Genomic DNA, 18,011 nt, shown 5'->3' on the forward strand with positions numbered 1-18,011 from the left:
AGCCCCATAATCCTCCCCACAGCCCCCTCCCTGCACCATAACCCCCCTCCCCCGCTGCCCCATAGACCTCCCCACAGCCCCCTTCCCGCTCCCTTCCCCACAGCCCCATAGCCCTCCCCACAGCCCCCAACCTGTACCATAATCCTGCCCCACAGACCCATAGACCTCCCCATAGCGCTCCCCACAGCCCCCAACCTGTCTGGGGGGGGTTGCATATCAGGGATGGACTCAGACTCTTGGGGATGGGTGTTAAGAGTTTATTGTTGTTTCTGTAGGAGTTGGGGGTGTCCCAGACATGGGGGACCTGGGGGGGGAATCGTAGATGGGGTCATGGGGGTGGCAGACATGGGGGGCTGAAGTGGGCCTGGGGGGTGGGTGGGTCACCTGCTATCCTGAGATATCTCCCCCAACAGCCAGCCCCTCCTTTCCCCAAGTGGCTGGGGGGGCTGTTGGGGGGGGGTCAGCAGGGCAGGGTTCGGGGGCGTCGGGGCAGGGTCCCCCCTTCCCATCCCTGCCGCAGCTGACGGTGGGTGGCGGGGTGCAGCCCCCCGCGGAGAGGGGCTCTGAGGTCAGGGCACCGGCTGGACGTAGTTGGCAGGGTACAGCCCCACGCGCCCCCCGTCCGTCACCCCCTTGCACCAGCCCTGGGGGTCCTGCTCCTCCAGCTTTGTCAGCTCCTCCCCTGCAAGGACAGGCAGCGCGTTAGGGGGTGAGGGGGGCTCATTGGGTCTGTAGGCTGTTCAGGGGTGGGGTGAGGTCGGGGGGGCAGTCAGTGGGGTTTGGGTCCATCAGGGGAGGGGTCTGTTGGGGGATGGGCTCAGTGGGGTGGGGGTCCATTAAGGGGGATGGGATCCATCGGGGGCAGTGCGGGGTGGGGTCTGTCGGGAAGTGGGGTGTGGGGGGGCCCTGCGGGGAGCAGTGGGGTGGGGGTCTGGGGTCTGTCAGCAGAGGGGCTCAGTGGAGCATGGATGGGGGTCCATTCAGGGGGGATGGGGTCAATTGGGGGGGTCTGTTGGGGGAGGGGGGTATGTGGGGTGGGGGTGGGCTGTGTCAGGGGAAGGGCTCGGTGTGGGAGTCCAGGGGGGTCAGGGCCCAGCCAGGGGATGGGTCGGGGGGTCCAGCAGGGGCAGGGGGCAGGGCCCAGCTGGGGGATGGGCTGTGGGGGTCCAGAGGGGGCAGGGCCCAGCCGGGGGATGGGTGGGAGGCTCGGAGGGGCAGGGGGGTGGGGCTCAGCTGGGGGATGGGCTGTGGGGCTCGGGGGGGCAGGGCCCAGCTGGGGGATGGGCTGGAGGGGTCAGGGGGGCAGGGCCCAGCTGGGGGATGGGCTGTGGGGCTCGGGGGGGCAGGGCCCAGCTGGGGGATGGGCTGGAGGGGTCAGGGGGGCAGGGCCCAGCTGGGGGATGGGCTGTGGGGCTTGGGGGGGGCAGGGCCCAGCCGAGGGTTGGGCTGGGGGGGGGTCAGGGCCCCCCCCCGGGGGTCACTCACCCGCGGTGAAGCTCAGCTCGTCCGGCTCCTGCCCAGTGTAGTCGTAAATGGCCCGAACCCGCTGGCCCAGAACCGGCGCCGGCGCCTCGGCCGCACTGCGGGGCAGGGGAGGCGGTGGGATGGGGCGGAGCTCCTGGGGGACACGCCCACACCCGAGCCCCCCCCATCACCCCAAGGGTCCCCCCACTCCCTCCCAAGCGGGGGCTGCGCCGTGCAGGCTGGGGGTAGGGCAGGGTTTTCCAAGAGGCCGGTGTGTTATTATAGGGTCTCCGGGGTGGGGTGAGGGGGGCTGGTGGGTCATCGTAGGTGGCCTGGGGCGTGATTGGGTTGTCGACATGCCTAGGGGGCTGTGGGCAGCAAATGGGACAGGGTCCCCCTGGCTTCCCCCGCCTCACCTGCCCCCCCGCCCTGCTCACCTGCCCCCCCCACCTGGCCCCCTGTCCTGCTCACCTGTCCCCCCCGCCTACCCCCCTGCCCCACTCGCCTCCCTCCCTGCTCACTTGCCCCACTGGCCTGCCTCCCCCACTTCCCTGCCCCCCCGCCCTGCTCACCTGCCCCCCCTGCCTGCCCCCCCCGCTCACCTGCCCCCCCTGCCTGCCCCCCCCCGCTCACCTGCTCGGGGCTAGGCGGATGCTCTGCAGCGGCACCTTCTCCTCCTCCTGCCCCGGTGGTGGCGCTTTGGGGCTCGGTTGCTCCCACTCTGGGCTCCATGCCTGGGGGGGGAATGGGGGTTCAGCCCTGGGGGGCTCCCAGCCTGGCCCATACTTGCTTGGGGGGTGGGGGGAGCTCTGGGGGTTCCCATGTAGATGGGCCCAGAGCTGGACCCGCCGAGCTGGGCTCCCAGGGGGCTGCGGTGGGGGCGGGGGAGTGACGTGTGTCGTGTGTGTCCTGCTGTTTTGTGCGTGCCTCAGTTTCCCTGTGTGCTGCACCAATGTCTAGGTGGTGGGGCTATGGGGGGGTGACTTTTGCAGGGGCTGCTCCAGCTGCCTGCACGGATGCTCTGGCCGCCCCTTGTCACCGGACGGGGCTGCGCCCAGGTGACTGTGCCCGGGAAGGCCGGAGCAGGGCAACGGACGGAAGAGGGGAGAGGAGGCCCAGGTGACCCTGGTTCCCTGGAGAGAAGACAATGGACAGAGGCGGGGCCAGGGGTATCAGATGCCCAGCTGGGAAGCAGGGGGGCTCGGGGCTGGAGAGGGGGGGCAGGCAGCGCCCACCTGGGTGCAGGGGGGACTGGGATGTGCTGGGCTGAGGGAGGCCAGGCCTGGGGGTCAGAGAGTTTCCTGTGCTGGGTTCAATGCTCAATAAACCCTCCTGTGTTACGGTGACGTTATGAGTGTAATATAATATTTCGTTGGAAGGTGACAGGGCCAGAAAGAGTTCATTAACTCAGACGGACCTGCCCCAGGGGTGAACCTTAAGGACTGGTTAGGAAGATCTGTAAATGAATAGGGCTGTGAAATGCAAGTCTGCATTGTGAGAGATCTCAAGGGGAGGTGTTTGCTCAGGTCTTGTGATGTGAGCAAAGGAGTCTTGTCTATTGCTAGAGCTTTGATTCAAAGATCAAAAAAGGAATATTCACATTTGTGATGATACTTGAGGGAAATTGTGTTATTGTCCCTGTGTCTCTCTGAAGGTTGGGGTGACCTGGATCTGAACTGTGTAATGGGTAAATGACCCTGTGCTAATTGCCAGGATGTTTGGAAGGAGAATTAAGCCAATTGTTTTCTCGGGCGGAAAGGCTGCTGGAAATGTATAAGAACCTGGGACACGATCCTGCTTCATCTCAGATCCGCTTTGGGTTTCAAGAGGGGGAAACCTTAAGCCACAAGGATTGAGATCCCCAGTCACTGACTGGAGTCACCCTGAATATGGACATTGGACTGTAACCTCTGGACTATTTCTAAAAGGACTTTTGGCAACTACAAACTCACCTCTGCTGTGTCTGAACCTCAAGAATTGAATTGAAGTCTGTCTGTATATTGATCTTTTAACCAACACTCTCTCGCTTTTCTTTTTCAATAACTTTGAGTTTAGTTAATAAGAATTGGCTCTAGCGGGTATTTTGGGTCAGATCTAAGTTATCGTTGGAGCTGGGTGTGGGGCGGGTCCTTTGGGGTTGGAAGAACCTTTTCTTTTATAGGATGAGAGAAGATTTTCAGGAACCATCAGCACATCTGACAGGTGGGTCTGGACGGAGGCCTGAGGCCAGGCACTTTAGGGGAGCTGCGTTGGTTGGACCCTGAGTAACCAGTGAGGTACTACAGAAGCTGTTCTAGGCTGGTGGGTAAATCTAAGTATTGGAAGAACCACCAGCGTTTGGGGTTTGTCTGCCCCGTTCTGTTTGCAGTTCACCCTGATTGTGTGACCTCAGCTGGCTCCCACGGGCAGCACTGTCACAGTTACGCTGGCTGAGAGTCGCTCCGGGCTAGAGAACAGGGAGGGGGGGGAGCATCGTCCCCTTCGGGGGGTGGAGGCCCCGGGGGTCCGGAGCGAGGGGACTCCCTGAGGGGGCCCGCGGCAGAGACAGACGTGCTAAGGCTCAGAGAGGTGCGGATCCAGGAGGTGGAGGGGTCTGACCCCGAGAGAGAGTGGACCCCCCGAGAAGGGCTGTCGCACTGAAAGAGACACCCCCCCCACGGACCGCACGGGGCCAAGAGTGGGCACCACCTGTGAGTCCATGACAGGGGGCAGGACCCTCTGACTGCCCCAGGACCCCCCCACCCCCACCCAACGGACTCGCTGTGGGAGGCGCACGGGGGGACGGGGATGCTGAATGCTCCGGGCTCAGCCCCAAGAAGGTGGGAACTGTGGCAGCTTCTTGCCTGGGGACAGTCTGCTCCGAGAGAAGAGGCTCCCCCCAAGTCCCGGCTGGGCATCGCCCCGGTGGCTCCATGACAGGGGGCCTCACCTCGAACTCGGGCCATGCCATGGCCATGCCGGGCCCGTGTTGGCGGCGCCACCAGTCCAGGTCCTGGCGGGCGCTGATGTCGCTGATGGCCTGGCGGAGCTGGTTCTGCGCAGCCTGCACTCTGCGGGGGCGGGGGGAGGAAGGGGGGGCGTCAGCTCCCCCAACGGGGGGGGGGGGTCTGTCTCAGTCCAACCTCCCCCGACCCAGCCTCCTCCATCCCCCCCAACTCCTCCCCTGCACTCCCACGCCTGGCCCAGCCCGGCTTCCCCAGTAGCCTCCCGCCCCCAGACCCAATCTGCTCCCCCACTATTGACCCCAACAGGGGTGGGCGGGGAGGGGTCCAGCTGGCGGGGGCGGGGGTCTCTCTTACCCGGGGTGGGCGGTGGGGTCCAGCCGGCGGGGGGAGGGATCTCTCGTACCCGGGGTGGGCGGTGAGGTCCAGCCGGCAGGGGGAGGGGTCTCTCTTACCTGGGGTGGGCGGTGAGGTCCAGCCGGCAGGGGGAGGGGTCTCTCTTACCCGGGGTGGGCGGTGGGGTCCAGCCGGCGCTGCAGAGCCGTCAAGGCCTCCTTGAGGAAGTCGATGCGTCTCTGCTCGAACTCTTGGCCCTGCTCGAAGACCGACTCCATCTCCTCCACATAGCGCGGGCTGGCCCGGGTCAGCTCCGCCAGCGCCTGCTCGTAGTGCTGCCGCTCCTGGGGGGCAGGAGCGTCAGGGGGGCTCCAGGGGCAGGGCAGCCCCAAGGCCAGGAGAAGAAAGGGCCTCCCCTGGACCCATTCAGCAGGGGCGGGGGGGGGGGAGCCCAGCAGTCTGGACAAACGAGGAGTGGGGGGTGGGGGGGTTCATTAACCAGGCATGGGAATTTTCTGCAATCAGTTGGAGGAACACGGCGCGTGCCTCGGTTTCCCCTATGAGTTGCACTGTGCCCTGCAGGTGGCACAGGGCTGGTTACTCCCCGCAGAGGCCCAGAGACGCAGCTGCGACCCGCGCCGGCTGTCTGGGGCCTGGGCCTGGCCCCGGAGACCCATCACCTGGACATTGGCGACCCGGCAACTAACGGCCGTGGAGGGGCCCCCCCCTTGCAGGAGACTGGCTGGATCTGACCAGCCAGGGAGCAAAGGGGGGGGTGGCGCCCCTGAGCTGTGACAGGGACCAAGCAGGAGCCAGGGGGTCACCGCTGGGCCAGGCTCCGGGGCACCAGAGCAGGCCAGGGGGTAACTCCTCGCTCTGCTGCCCAAGGAGTGTCCGTCTGTCCCGCCGGCTGGGCGGCACAGGAGGCGGTGGGCTGCCCCCTGGGGGTACAGGGCTCTCTCGGGGAGTCTGTCGCTGGCGGGGGGCAGCCGTGGGGCTGACCCTGGCGGAAGAGCAGGACCCCTGGGGTTCTGGCCCACGGAGGGGGGCCTCCCCGAGGCTGTCCAAGGCTGGATCCGGTGCCGGGGAGAGGGCTCCGCGGCCGGGCACGCCCACCTTGTGCGTCTCCAGGGTGTGGCGCTGGCGCTCCTCCCGCAGGGCGCGCTGGCGGTCGGGGGCCAGGGGGGGGCCCCCTGGGGCCAGCTGCTCCCGCCCCGCGGCCGCGTGCTCCTTACGGCAGGCCCGGTGGTACGAGGCTTTGGCCTTCTCCACCTGAGGGAGGGGCAAAACCAGGGGCTGCAAGCGGGGCTGGGACCCCCAGGGACCCTGACCCCCCCCATTCCACAGTCCCATTGACTCCCACCCCATGGACCCCAGTGATCCCCCCACAACCCTGCCTGATCCCCATAACCTCCCCCCGGCAACCTCCGCCCAGTGCCCCCTTGCAACGCCCCCCACTCTGATTGCACCCCCCATACACTGGGCCCCAATGCGCCCCCCTGTGCCCCCCAGGCAGCACCCCAGCGTGGCGCCCCACCCCCTGCCCCCATGCATTGCCCCCCATGCGGCCCCCCGGGCAGCCCCCACCTTGCCCAGGCGGCGGGCCCAGGGTTTCTGGGCGCGCCGGAAGCCGCTCTCCAGCTCGCGGGCCTCGCGGAAGCCGCCCAGCAGCTTGCGGTGGTAGTTGTCCCGCTGCCAGCCCCGCAGGCGGGCGAGCTCCTCCGCCACCAGCGCCCGCTGCGTGTCCTGGTGCAGCCGGCCCAGCCGCTCCGTGGTGTCCAGGAAGGCCTGCCAGGCCCGGCGCACTGAGCCGTACAGGGGGCCTGCGGGAGAGCCGAGATGGGGGCGCCGGGCTCCAGGGGGTGGGGCGGGGGGCTCTGTAGGGGGCACTGCGCTGTAGGAGGGTGGGGCGGGGGGCTCAGTAGGGGGCGCCGGGCTCCAGGGGGTGGGGCGGGGGGCTCTGTAGGGGGCACTGCGCTGTAGGAGGGTGGGGCGGGGGGCTCGGTAGGGGGCGCCGGGCTGCAGGGGGGTGGGGCAGGGGGCTCTGTAGGGAGCGCGGTGCTGCAGGGGGTTGGGGTGGGGGGTTCGGTGGGGGGTACCGGGCTGTAGGGGCGTGGGGCGGGGGGCTCGGTAGGGGGCGCCGGGCTGTAGGGGCGTGGGGCCTCGGTAGGGGGCTCTGTGCTGAGGGGGTTGGGGCGGGGGGCTCTGTAGGGGGCACTGCGCTGTAGGAGGGTGGGGCGGGGGGCTCAGTAGGGGGCGCCGGGCTGCAGGGGGTTGGGGCGGGGGGCTCTGTAGGGAGCGCGGCGCTGCAGGGGGTTGGGGTGGGGGGTTCGGTGGGGGGTACCGGGCTGTAGGGGCGTGGGGCTCGGTAGGGGGCTCTGTGCTGAGGGGGTTGGGGCGGGGGGCTCTGTAGGGGGCACTGCACTGTAGGAGGGTGGGGCGGGGGGCTCGGTAGGGGGCGCCGGGCTGCAGGGGGGTGGGGCGGGGGGTTCGGTGGGGGGTACCGGGCTGTAGGGGCGTGGGGCGGGGGGTTCGGTGGGGGGTACCGGGCTGTAGGGGCGTGGGGCGGGGGGCTCGGTAGGGGGCTCTGTGCTGAGGGGGTTGGGGCGGGGGGCTCTGTAGGGGGCACTGCGCTGTAGGAGGGTGGGGCGGGGGGCTCGGTAGGGGGCGCCGGGCTGCAGGGGGGTGGGGCGGGGAGCTCTGTAGGGGGCACTGCGCTGTAGGAGGCTGGGGCGGGGGGCTCAGTAGGGGGCGCCGGGCTGCAGGGGGTTGGGGCGGGGGGCTCTGTAGGGAGCGCGGCGCTGCAGGGGGTTGGGGTGGGGGGTTCGGTGGGGGGTACCGGGCTGTAGGGGCGTGGGGCTCGGTAGGGGGCTCTGTGCTGAGGGGGTTGGGGCGGGGGGCTCTGTAGGGGGCACTGCACTGTAGGAGGGTGGGGCGGGGGGCTCGGTAGGGGGCGCCGGGCTGCAGGGGGGTGGGGCGGGGGGTTCGGTGGGGGGTACCGGGCTGTAGGGGCGTGGGGCGGGGGGTTCGGTGGGGGGTACCGGGCTGTAGGGGCGTGGGGCGGGGGGCTCGGTAGGGGGCTCTGTGCTGAGGGGGTTGGGGCGGGGGGCTCTGTAGGGGGCACTGCGCTGTAGGAGGGTGGGGCGGGGGGCTCGGTAGGGGGCGCCGGGCTGCAGGGGGGTGGGGCGGGGAGCTCTGTAGGGGGCACTGCGCTGTAGGAGGGTGGGGCGGGGGGCTCAGTAGGGGGCGCCGGGCTGCAGGGGGTTGGGGCGGGGGGCTCTGTAGGGGGCACTGCGCTGTAGGAGGGTTGGGGCGGGGGGCTCGGTAGGGGGCGCCGGGCTGCAGGGGGGTGGGGCAGGGGGCTCTGTAGGGAGCGCGGCGCTGCAGGGGGTTGGGGCGGGGGGTTCGGTGGGGGGTACCGGGCTGTAGGGGCGTGGGGCGGGGGGCTCGGTAGGGGGCGCCGGGCTGCAGGGGGGTGGGGCAGGGGGCTCTGTAGGGAGCGCGGCGCTGCAGGGGGTTGGGGCGGGGGGTTCGGTGGGGGGCGCCGGGCTGTAGGGGTGGGGGGCTCGGTAGGGGGCTCTGTGCTGAGGGGGTTGGGGCGGGGGGCTCTGTAGGGGGCACTGCGCTGTAGGAGGGTGGGGCGGGGGCTCAGTAGGGGGCGCCGGGCTGCAGGGGGTTGGGGCGGGGGGCTCTGTAGGGAGCGCGGCGCTGCAGGGGGTTGGGGTGGGGGGTTCGGTGGGGGGTACCGGGCTGTAGGGGCGTGGGGCTCGGTAGGGGGCTCTGTGCTGAGGGGGTTGGGGCTGGGGGCTCTGTAGGGGGCACTGCACTGTAGGAGGGTGGGGCGGGGGGCTCGGTAGGGGGCGCCGGGCTGCAGGGGGGTGGGGCGGGGGGTTCGGTGGGGGGTACCGGGCTGTAGGGGCATGGGGCGGGGGGTTCGGTGGGGGGTACCGGGCTGTAGGGGCGTGGGGCGGGGGGCTCGGTAGGGGGCTCTGCGCTGTAGGAGGGTGGGGCGGGGGGCTCGGTAGGGGGCTCTGCGCTGTAGGAGGGTGGGGCGGGGGGCTCGGTAGGGGGCGCCGGGCTGCAGGGGGGTGGGGCAGGGGGCTCTGTAGGGAGCGCGGTGCTGCAGGGGGTTGGGGTGGGGGGTTCGGTGGGGGGTACCGGGCTGTAGGGGCGTGGGGCGGGGGGCTCGGTAGGGGGCGCCGGGCTGTAGGGGCGTGGGGCCTCGGTAGGGGGCTCTGTGCTGAGGGGGTTGGGGCGGGGGGCTCTGTAGGGGGCACCGCGCTGTAGGGGGCAGGGGGTGGGGACTCACTCGCATCCACCAGGGGGCGCCACTTCTGCACCCAGGCCCCCATGTGCCGGGCGTAGCTGCCTTCGATTCGCGCCCGGTCCCGGAAGCAGCCGACCAGCTGGTCGCAGACCTGGGACCCCTCCTCCAGCCGCCGCACCGTGCGCTGGTACCGGTTCGGCTGGGGGGGAGCAGACATTGGGGGGGTCAGACCCAGCTGGAGCCCCCCACCAATTCACCCCCCCAATCCCATGTCGCCCCAACCCCGGAGGCGGGGTGGGGGTTGGAACCTCCCTCTACGCTGACCCCAACAAACCCTGGGACCCCCCATCTTCGCCCCCCAGCCGCAGAGCCAGCCCCACTGCAGGGACCGAACCCCGCCTCCCCCCGGACACTCACCATCCAGAAGCTGTCGCTGGGGGGCTCGTCCCCGGCCACCTCACTGTAGATCTCCGACATGGTCCAACCTGCGAGGGGGGGACGGGACGGGCGGGGGATGGTGGTGAGACCTACCCAGACGACCCCTCCCCCAGCCCTCCAGGGACCCCGCCCCCGGAGCCGGACCCCCCTCCTGGGCCCCCTCCCACTTGGGCCCCCACAGTAAGACTAGCGTCCCCTCCCCAGGCACCCCCCCACGGCCAAACCTCCCGCCCCCCTCCCCGGTCAGTGAGCTGGAGCCCCATGGCCCTGCCACAACCCCCCAGCTGCACAGGGAACCCCAGATCATGCTCCAGACCCCCAGCCCCCCCGGCCGGTACCTTGTGGGGCTGGCGCTGCCCGGGGCCCAACAGAGCTGGGCTGCAGCGCGGGGCGGCTGGCGGGGGGGCCGGGCGCTGATGTGGAGCCGGGCGGCGCGGGGAACATGTGTTAGCAGTTAGGGAAGATGGAGCCGCGCCACGGACCAGCCCAAGCCAGGAGGCCGATGCGGCTGGCTCCTGCATCGGGTCCCCCCCGCCCGCCTGTCACCGGGGTGGGGGCTGTCAGGGCGGTACCGGTACCGGGGTCAGGGGCACCCAGCTTCCACCATCTCCCGCCTCCCCCACCTCGCTAGGGGTCACCACGGGGCCGCTAGAGGCTACCGTGACATTGCCAAGGGCTGCACCGGGGTCGCTAGGGGTCGCTGTGGCATTCCCAAGCGCCTTGCTGGCGTCGCCAGGGGTCGCCGCGGTGTCGCTCGGGGCTACCATGACATTGCCAAGGGCCTTGCTGGGGTCGCCAGGGGTCGCCGCGGTGTCGCTCGGGGCTACCAGGACATTGCCAAGGGCCTTGCTGGGGTCGCCAGGGTTCGCCGCGGTGTCGCTCGGGGCTACCAGGACATTGCCAAGGGCCTTGCTGGCGTCGCCAGGGGTCGCCGCGGTGTCGCTCGGGACTACCAGGACATTGCCAAGGGCCTTGCTGGCGTCGCCAGGGGTCGCCGCGGTGTTGCTCGGGGCTACCATGACATTGCCAAGGGCCTTCCTGGCGTCGCTAGGGGTCGCCGTGGTGTCTCCCTCCATGGCAGCAGGGCCCGGATGCGGGGACCCAAGTCCCCACCTTAGTGGGATAGGCCTTGCCCTTTTCTCTGGGGGGGGGGCATGCTGGCTCCACATGGGGGCTGCTCCCCCCCCCCCCCCCCGGAGCAGGGTAAATGTCTCGGGCGCCCCTATAAGACCTGGGCCCTGGGTCACCATGCAACTGGGGCTGGCTCCCTGCCTGGAAACACTGCCCCCTCCCCATTGGCCTCTGCTCTGGACCCCCCAGGGATCTGCCCCCTGGTCTTCCCTCTCCTCTCCCTGGAGTGTCCCCCCCCAGTCACATCTCCCCCCAGCCAGGACCAGGGTTGACTCGGGGTGAGAAACTGGAAAAAGGGGGGGGGGTAGGGACAGAGAACAGGCTTCCCGGCCCTGTCCCCTCCCCATAGCCCCCATCTGGCCCTGCCCCCCTCCTTCCACCCCCGCCCGCTCCACCCCGCTCTTGGCATCCGCGCCTGGATTTTCCAGGCACTTGCCCTGGCCAGGAAGAAGGGAAAATAACGGCAGAAGGGGAGATGGGTGGGGGGGCCAGGACCCGCCAGCGCCCTGGGGGCGGCAGCAATGGGGGAAGGGCCATGGGTGGGTTTCTCCCCCTATCCTGCCTGCTCCCTCTCGACCCTGGCACCCCCCTTCCCTCCTGTCTTCTCTGCCCCCCCCGCCTCTCCCCACCCCATGGAAACCCCTCCTCTCTCCCAGCAGCTGTGCAGACTTGTCTCCCAACCACCCCCCCCGCCCTGTCCTCAGCCCCCCTCTGCCCACCCCCAGTTCCCATCTCCGCACTCCCCGTGCCCCAATTCTCCCCTTCCCCTCCCCGCACCCCGTCCTCTGAGCCCCCTCCAATTCCTACCCCCACCCCTCTCCTCCCAGCCCTCCAATGCTCCTGAATCCCCCCTGTCCTCCCCCACACCCCACTCCTCCCCAGCTGGGACTGTCAACTGGCAACATGCGGGGGGGGGGGGGAGGTGGCGCTGGTGGAGGGGTCCCAGCCCACTTCCCCTCCCTTTCACTCACCCCTTCCCCTCTCTGGGTGTCTCTCCCTCTCTGCCTTGCGGCTCCAGGATTCCTGGGCAGGGAATGTCAGATTTCAGGGGGAGGGGGCTCCCGACACACATGGGCCGTTAACCCCTTCAGCGCCCCGCACAGCTCAAAGGGCCTGGCTGGACACTGCTGTGGGGAAGCTCGCAGCACTGGGGTCCCTGGCTGGAGGCACTGCTGTGAGGAAGTTCGCAGCACTGGGGTCCCCGGCTGGGGGCACTGCTGGGGGGAAGCTCACAGCTCCGGGGTCCCTGGCTTGAGGGCACTGCTGTGGGGAAGCTCGCAGCCCCAGGGTCCCCAGCTTGGAGGCACTGCTGTGGGGAAGCTCGCAGCGCTGCAAAGCTCTCACACACACGTCACCACTCCCGACATGCCCCGGCTGCCCCACCCCGAGTGGGGCGCACGCCAGGCCCGTTCAGCGCCTGACAGCTGGGGCAGCTGTTCTGCTGGGCTGTTTCCAGGCAGCCTCGACGGAGGCATAGCCCCCCCACACACACACACACTGCTGCCATGGGGCTGCTCGGGGCCCAGAGCCAGCCGTCCCCAGGGGCAGACGTGGGGCTGGGACACCCCGTGCCAGGCAGAGCTGTAAAAATAACCAGCGCGGCCCCCGCGGCCAGCCCCGCCCAGGCTCGGCTCGGCCAGGGATATTTCTGGCTCCTGGGCCCGGTGTCTGGTTTCCAGGGCTAGTAGCAATTCAAGGAGAGGGACCCCTGGGGGCTGGGACGTGTCTCAGTTCTGGGGGTTCCCGGGGAATGAGATATAGCAGGGGGGGGACAGGGACGTGTCTCAGTTCTGGGGGTTCCCGGGGAATGAGATATAGCGGGGGGGGGGGACATGGACGTGTCTCAGTTCTGGGGGTTCCCGGGGGATGGGATATAGCGGGGGGGGGACATGGACGTGTCTCAGTTCTGGGGGTTTCCGGGGGATGGGATATAGTGGGGGGGGGACAGGGACGTGTCTCAGTTCTGGGGGTTCCCGGGGGATGGGATCTAGCGGGGGGGGACAGGGACGTGTCTCAGTTCTGGGGGTTCCCGGGGAATGAGATATAGCAGGGGGGGGACAGGGACGTGTCTCAGTTCTGGGGGTTCCCGGGGAATGAGATATAGCGGGGGGGGGGGAGACATGGACGTGTCTCAGTTCTGGGGGTTCCCGGGGGATGGGATATAGCGGGGGGGGGGACATGGACGTGTCTCAGTTCTGGGGGTTTCCGGGGGATGGGATATAGTGGGGGGGGGACAGGGACGTGTCTCAGTTCTGGGGGTTCCCGGGGAATGAGATATAGCAGGGGGGGGACAGGGACGTGTCTCAGTTCTGGGGGTTCCCGGGGAATGAGATATAGCGGGGGGGGGGGGGGAGACATGGACGTGTCTCAGTTCTGGGGGTTCCCGGGGGATGGGATATAGCGGGGGGAGGGACATGGACGTGTTTTGGTTCTGGGGGTTCCCGGGGGATGGGATATAGCGGGGGGGGGACATGGACGTGTCTCAGTTCTGGGGGTCCCCGGGGGATGGGATCTAGCGGGGGGGGGGGACAGGGAAGGGTCTCGGTTCTGGGGGTTCCCGGGGGATGGGATATAGCGGGGGGACGACAGGGAGGTGTCTCCGTTCTGGGGGTTCCCGGGGGATGGGATATAACGGGATCCAGTCAGAAGCACCAGTTCCCCCAAACAGAGCCCCTGAGGGGGTGTTCCAACCCCTTCGTTTTTTGGGGGTCTCCCTGTCCTTCACTCTGCCCCCCAGGGCTGTGCTACCCCTTAGGGATGGGGTGGGGGACTGGGGAACGACCACCCCTCTCCCTCCTGCTCCCCCCACTCCCAGGCCCCACCCCATCCCGGCCTCTCCTTCTCAGGCTCCTCCCCATCCGTAGGTTCCTCCCCACTGCCAGGTCCTGCCCCTCCCCCTTCCTAGGCCCATCCCCTCCCTAGACCCCTCTCAGGCCCCGCCCCTTCTGCACCCACCCCATTCCTAGGCCCCGCCCCTCTCCATTCCTAGGCCCCCTCCCCTCACCCTATTCCTAGGTCCCGCCCTCGGAGGGCTGCCCTTCCAGGTGCCTGTCCCGCTCTCGCACAGAGACACCCCCCTCCCCTCCCGCCCCTTCCCTCTAGGGCTCTCCTCCTCCCCCTCCCCACAGCCCCCTCCCCGCGCCGGGAGAGGAGAGGGGAGGCGAGGCGGGGTCCTGGCCTTTTCCGTCAGGCGCTCAGAGGGGCAGCCCCGGCCCGGGGGCCTTACAGGGAGCTTTAAATAGCGAGGCCCCAGCGGGCATCATGCCACGTGGAGCGGAGCGGGACTAGCTGGGGCCACGTGTGGGCGGGTGAGCGGTGCGGGGCGTCCGGGAGGGGGAGATCGGGGTGTGTGGGGCCTGGGGAGGGGGGAGCTGCGGCCTGAGGGGGGGATGGAGGGCTAGATTGGGGGGGAGCTGGGGGGATGGAGGGATAGATGGGGATCGGGGGGGTGGCTGGGGGATAGATGGGAGGGAGCTGGGGGGGTGGCCTGGGGAGGGATAGTTAATGGGGGAGGGGGAGATCTGGGGAATGGGTGGGGGAGGTGGGGGCACATTGTGATGGGGGGGCGATGAGCGGGGAGGCTTGGCTAAGGGAATGGTGGTATCAGGGAGAGCTTGTGAGGAGGTAAGGGGGAGGGGGCTGGACTCAGAAGCGGGGGCTTGTCCTGGTGTACAGGGGGGTGCTGGGTCCCCGATGATGTCAGCACTGGGCTCCGAACTCCTGTGAGGACATCGGTGCCTCTCGGGGACTTGACACCCTGGGGGACTGAGGGGGCTGGACTTGGGAGGGGGAGCAAAGTTTGGGGGGGGGGGTGACTTGCTAATGCTCCTCTCCTCTCTAGCTGCCCAGCAGTGACGCCGCCATGGACGAGCGGTGGGGTGCCCAGGTGGGGCTGCTGTCCCTGGGGAGACCCCCCCACACACACACCCTGTGAGCTGACCTGGGTGAGGCTGGAGGAATGGTGCTGTGATACGCCCTGCAGAGACCCATGGGCACTGGGGTGCAGTGAGGCCGCTGGCTGGTAGGTATTGGGCTGATGCTGCCCTGTTCCCCCATAGAACCCAAATACTGGGGAACCCCAGCCTGGGGCAGGGGGGTCCCCAATGATGTCAGCACTGGGCTCCGAACTTTGTGACGAAATCAGTGCCTCCTGGGGCCTTGACACCCTGGGGACTGAGGGGGCTCTGGGGGGACAGTGCACCCCAGCCTGACCCTGTTCTGGGGGCTCTGAGCTAGGGTGCATTGCTGACTGTGGGTCTGCTCCCCCACCAGGTGCTGTGCAGTGACTGTGGAGTGATGCTGGGGTTGTGGGGGTAAAAATTCCCCAAGACTGTGACCTGTCCCACACTTCTGCAAGGACCTCCCTGCACCCCCCTAGACCGGTGAGTATCATGGGGGATGGGGGGAGAAGCCGCCTAGGTCCCACCCACCCCCAGATGCTAGGCGGTGTGGGGGAGGGGCATTGGGAGCAGGTGGGGTTGAATGGGGGTCCTGGGGTATGTGATTTAGGGGGTGGGGGAGAATGTGGGGCTGGGGCTTGATGCTGGGGGGGCCTGGAAGGAGGATGAGGTGGGGGGGGGGGGGCTGGGGATCCCCAATGATGTCAGCACTGGGCTCTGAACTCCTGTGACGAAATCAGTGCCCCCTGGGGACTTGACACCCTGGGGGACTGAGGGGGCTGCAGTTGGGATTGTGGGGGCAGTGATGGATTGGGGTGCAGGGGAGGCTAAGACAGTCCTTGTTTCTCTTCCAGGTGCCAAGACCCTGCGTGTGCGGAGCCCTGCACTGGCCCAGGAAGCCAGGATTCCTGGGTTCTGTTCCCAGCTCTCCCCTCTCGGGGCCTGCTGAGCGGGGGTGTGGGGTTCACCTACTCTCCCAGCAGCTGCAGCTCCTGTCCTGCCAATAAAGTTGTGTTGGTCTCTCCCCTGGGCTGAGTTGCTTGTGGTGGGGGGTCGGGGAGGGGATGGGAGGAGCATGAGGCTCCATGTTTGGGGGCAGGGAGAAAGGCTAGGACCTTGCTCAGTGGCTGCTTGGTATGGGGGGGAGCAGGTTCCTTGCTGCTTAGCGCTGCTCTGTGGTCCTGTGCCTGGGGGTGGGGGGGAACCTCCCAGCCTCCCCCAACTGCAAGGAGTCTACCCCTCACTGGGCTGACTCCCTGCCTAGGAAGAAGAGCAGCAGGGGCCAGTGAGTCTCCCATCTGTGCCTCAGTTTCCCCCCTGCTTTGCCTAGCTCTGGGGTGGCAGAGCAGGAGCTGGGAGGGGGTCATGCCATAGGGCAGCAAGGGGACAGAGAGAGGGGAGCTGGAACTTGACCATGCCCAGAGCCAGCTGGGGGGGAAGAGGGGGTTCCCCTTGTTGGCCAAGGCTGGGGGGGGGTGGCTGTAAATACCTCCGGGGGCTGGATTCTCAGCAGGGAGGCAAGTGCTGCTGGGGGTGAAGGGTGAGGCCACGGGCCTGTCCTGGGGGAGAGGGCACTAAAGGGGTGGTTCCCAGTGGGGGCATAGGCCAGCACAGATTGCCTGGGTCTAGCTAAGATTTCTTGCCCCATGTAGAGGTGGGGGCCCCGGGGTCTGAGCGGGTTCAGATGCTGGTTTGTGCCTGGCTGGGCTGAGAGATCCAGGGTCCAGTGACTCTTCTCTCCCCTTCCCCCTGTTGGGTTGGCAGGGATCTCTGGTGCCTCAGCCCTTTTGCTGGCCTAGAGAAGAGGGGGTGGGCCCCACCCTGGGTGAACTAGTTCCTCGGGCTCTGCGAGGGAGCTACATCACCCACCCACCCTTCACGCCCTGGGGGGGAGGGTGTTGTACCCAGGGCGGGGGGTGGCAGGTGCCGTGTGACAGCTCTGTGCCCCTACTGTGTGCTGGGGGGGTTGTCTCCCACCCATCCAGCGGGTGACCAAATGGTGGCAGGAGTGGGATACTGCCCCAGTGGACCTGTGCTGCTTGTCAGGACTCACAGGTGGAGAAGAGGCCCCTCCCCGTGTTTGAGTGAGGGGGGGGGCGGGTCCAGCTGGGGGCAAAGCCTGGTTTGTGAAGAGCTGCTGGGGGAGGGGGGAGATTGCCCCCACCTCTAGGGTGGGCAGCAGGTGCCCGTCCCTGTCAAGCCCAGCGGCTGCAAAATGGACCCCAGGTTGGGCAGGGCCCGGATCATGACTCCGGGGGGGAGGGGATAATCTCACCCCGGACCTGCCCGTCTGCTCTGGGGCCAGCACAGTCCACCCCAGCCCCAGGGTCCCCACAGCCGGTGCCCGGTCGGGGTCTGGGGGACACGGGGGGGGGGCTGGCTCCCTTGGGGGCTCCCTCTCCCCTGCCCAGCTGTTCCCAGGCTCTGAGCAGGCCCCGGGGGGTGGGGGGGGGGGGGCACAGAGCCAGGCTTTGCGGGACCCCAGACCGGGTTTGGCCGTTCAGCCTCTCCCCAAAGCCGCCTCTTAGCCCCGGCCTGGTCCCAGCGCCCCCCAGCTGCGCCGCCCCGTTGTTCACTCCTGGGAGCCCCGAGTGGCTCCCTGGACCCCCAGTTCATTTGCGTCGGTTCAGCCAATTCTTTCCTGCCCCATCGCCGCCCACAAGCCCGCCCCCGGGGCGGCTCCAGGAGCAGCGGGTGAACGCAAAGTGCAGAGGGAAACTGAGGCACACGCAGGATCCATACCGGTATTCCAGCGCACCCCCCTTCCTCACACAGCTCAGCAGGGACCCAGCCACCCCCCCCCCCGCCCGGGCGTGGGGCCTTTCCCGGGGGGGGCTGGACTGGGAATGGGGCCGGGGGGGGGCGCTGGGAACCGGGCTCTGCCCCGCATCACACCCCGCTGTGCCCCCCGCTGGGGTGAATGGGGGGGGCATCCTGCCGGGGGTCCCCCCCCCCAGCTGGGGGGGCGGGGCTGCAAGGCAGGAAGTGACGTGGGGCGGGGGTTCCCGGAAGCGTCTGGGTCCGGCTGCGCGGGGGAGCCCGAGCGAGGGGAGCAGGTCCGGGGGGGCCCTGCGGGGGGGCGGCTTGGGGGGGCCCCGCCCGTCGGGGGCGTCACCTCACTCGCTCTCTTTCCCTTGCAGGTTCTGCCCCCCCAGAGGGACCCGCGCTACAGGGGGACCCCCGGCCTCCGCCCCCCGATCCTCTCTGCCCCCCCGCCGTGCCCCCCCGATCCTCTCTGCCCCCCCGATCCTCTCTGCCCCCCGGCCTCCGCCCCCCGATCTCTCTCTGCCCCCCCGATCCTCTCTGCCCCCCCGCCGTGCCCCCCGATCCTCTCTGCCCCCCCGATCCTCTCTGCCCCCCGATCCTCTCTGCCCCCCGGCCTCCGCCCCCCGATCTCTCTCTGCCCCCCCGCCGTGCGCCCCCCCGATCCTCTCTGCCCCCCGGCCTCCGACCCCCGATCCCTTCCACCCCCCCGCCGTGCGCCCCCCTGATCCTCTCTGCCCCCCCGGCCCTTCCCTGCCCCCCGTCGTGCGC

At 68.9% G+C, this 18,011-nt stretch overlaps 1 protein-coding gene, 1 long non-coding RNA gene and 3 other non-coding genes across 6 annotated transcripts; 4 read left to right on the forward strand and 1 right to left on the reverse strand.

The window, feature by feature from the left end:
* Positions 1–271: 271 nt before the first annotated feature.
* Positions 272–11,895, reverse strand: LOC128829518 (protein kinase C and casein kinase substrate in neurons 2 protein-like). Of its 2 annotated transcripts, none has more exons than XM_054014981.1 (10): positions 9,786–9,978; positions 9,427–9,494; positions 9,052–9,208; positions 6,330–6,565; positions 5,859–6,014; positions 4,911–5,086; positions 4,394–4,514; positions 2,098–2,198; positions 1,486–1,580; positions 272–682 (listed from the first exon to the last, which is right to left on the reverse strand). In XM_054014981.1, the coding sequence occupies exons 1-10, from the start codon at positions 9,889–9,891 to the stop codon at positions 570–572; spliced, it is 1,329 nt and encodes a 442-aa protein (XP_053870956.1). In that variant the 5' UTR covers positions 9,892–9,978; the 3' UTR covers positions 272–569. The 2 variants fall into 2 exon arrangements, with proteins under 2 accessions (XP_053870956.1, XP_053870957.1); XM_054014982.1 differs by lacking the exon at positions 9,786–9,978 and adding an exon at positions 11,550–11,895 and having other exon boundaries at positions 274–682.
* Positions 11,896–14,263: 2,368 nt separating this feature from the next.
* On the forward strand, positions 14,264–14,354 carry LOC128829552 (small nucleolar RNA SNORD88). The gene has a single exon (XR_008443349.1). It is a non-coding gene; the product is annotated as a small nucleolar RNA SNORD88 (small nucleolar RNA).
* Positions 14,355–14,493: 139 nt separating this feature from the next.
* LOC128829528 (uncharacterized) lies at positions 14,494–15,501 on the forward strand. The gene is made up of 3 exons (XR_008443346.1): positions 14,494–14,599; positions 14,851–14,960; positions 15,332–15,501. It is a non-coding gene; the product is annotated as an uncharacterized LOC128829528 (long non-coding RNA).
* On the forward strand, positions 14,674–14,762 carry LOC128829553 (small nucleolar RNA SNORD88). Its single transcript, XR_008443350.1, has one exon. It is a non-coding gene; the product is annotated as a small nucleolar RNA SNORD88 (small nucleolar RNA).
* LOC128829554 (small nucleolar RNA SNORD88) lies at positions 15,168–15,258 on the forward strand. Its single transcript, XR_008443351.1, has one exon. It is a non-coding gene; the product is annotated as a small nucleolar RNA SNORD88 (small nucleolar RNA).
* Positions 15,502–18,011: the final 2,510 nt, after the last annotated feature.

This window comes from Malaclemys terrapin (genome assembly GCF_027887155.1).
Source record: "Malaclemys terrapin pileata isolate rMalTer1 chromosome 20 unlocalized genomic scaffold, rMalTer1.hap1 SUPER_20_unloc_2, whole genome shotgun sequence".
NCBI lineage: Eukaryota > Metazoa > Chordata > Testudines > Emydidae > Malaclemys > Malaclemys terrapin.

Excerpts from the sequence above, each read along its gene's own strand:
- LOC128829518 (XM_054014981.1), bottom strand. The coding sequence starts at position 9,891 with ATGTTCCCCGCGCCGCCCGGCTCCACATCAGCGCCCGGCCCCCCCGCC. Across the intron at positions 9,495-9,785 it reads GGCAGCGCCAGCCCCACAAG|GTTGGACCATGTCGGAGATC; the intron begins GTACCGGCCGGG and ends CCCCCCTCGCAG. Across the intron at positions 1,581-2,097 it reads ATCCGCCTAGCCCCGAGCAG|TGCGGCCGAGGCGCCGGCGC; the intron begins GTGAGCGGGGGG and ends CCTGCCCCGCAG.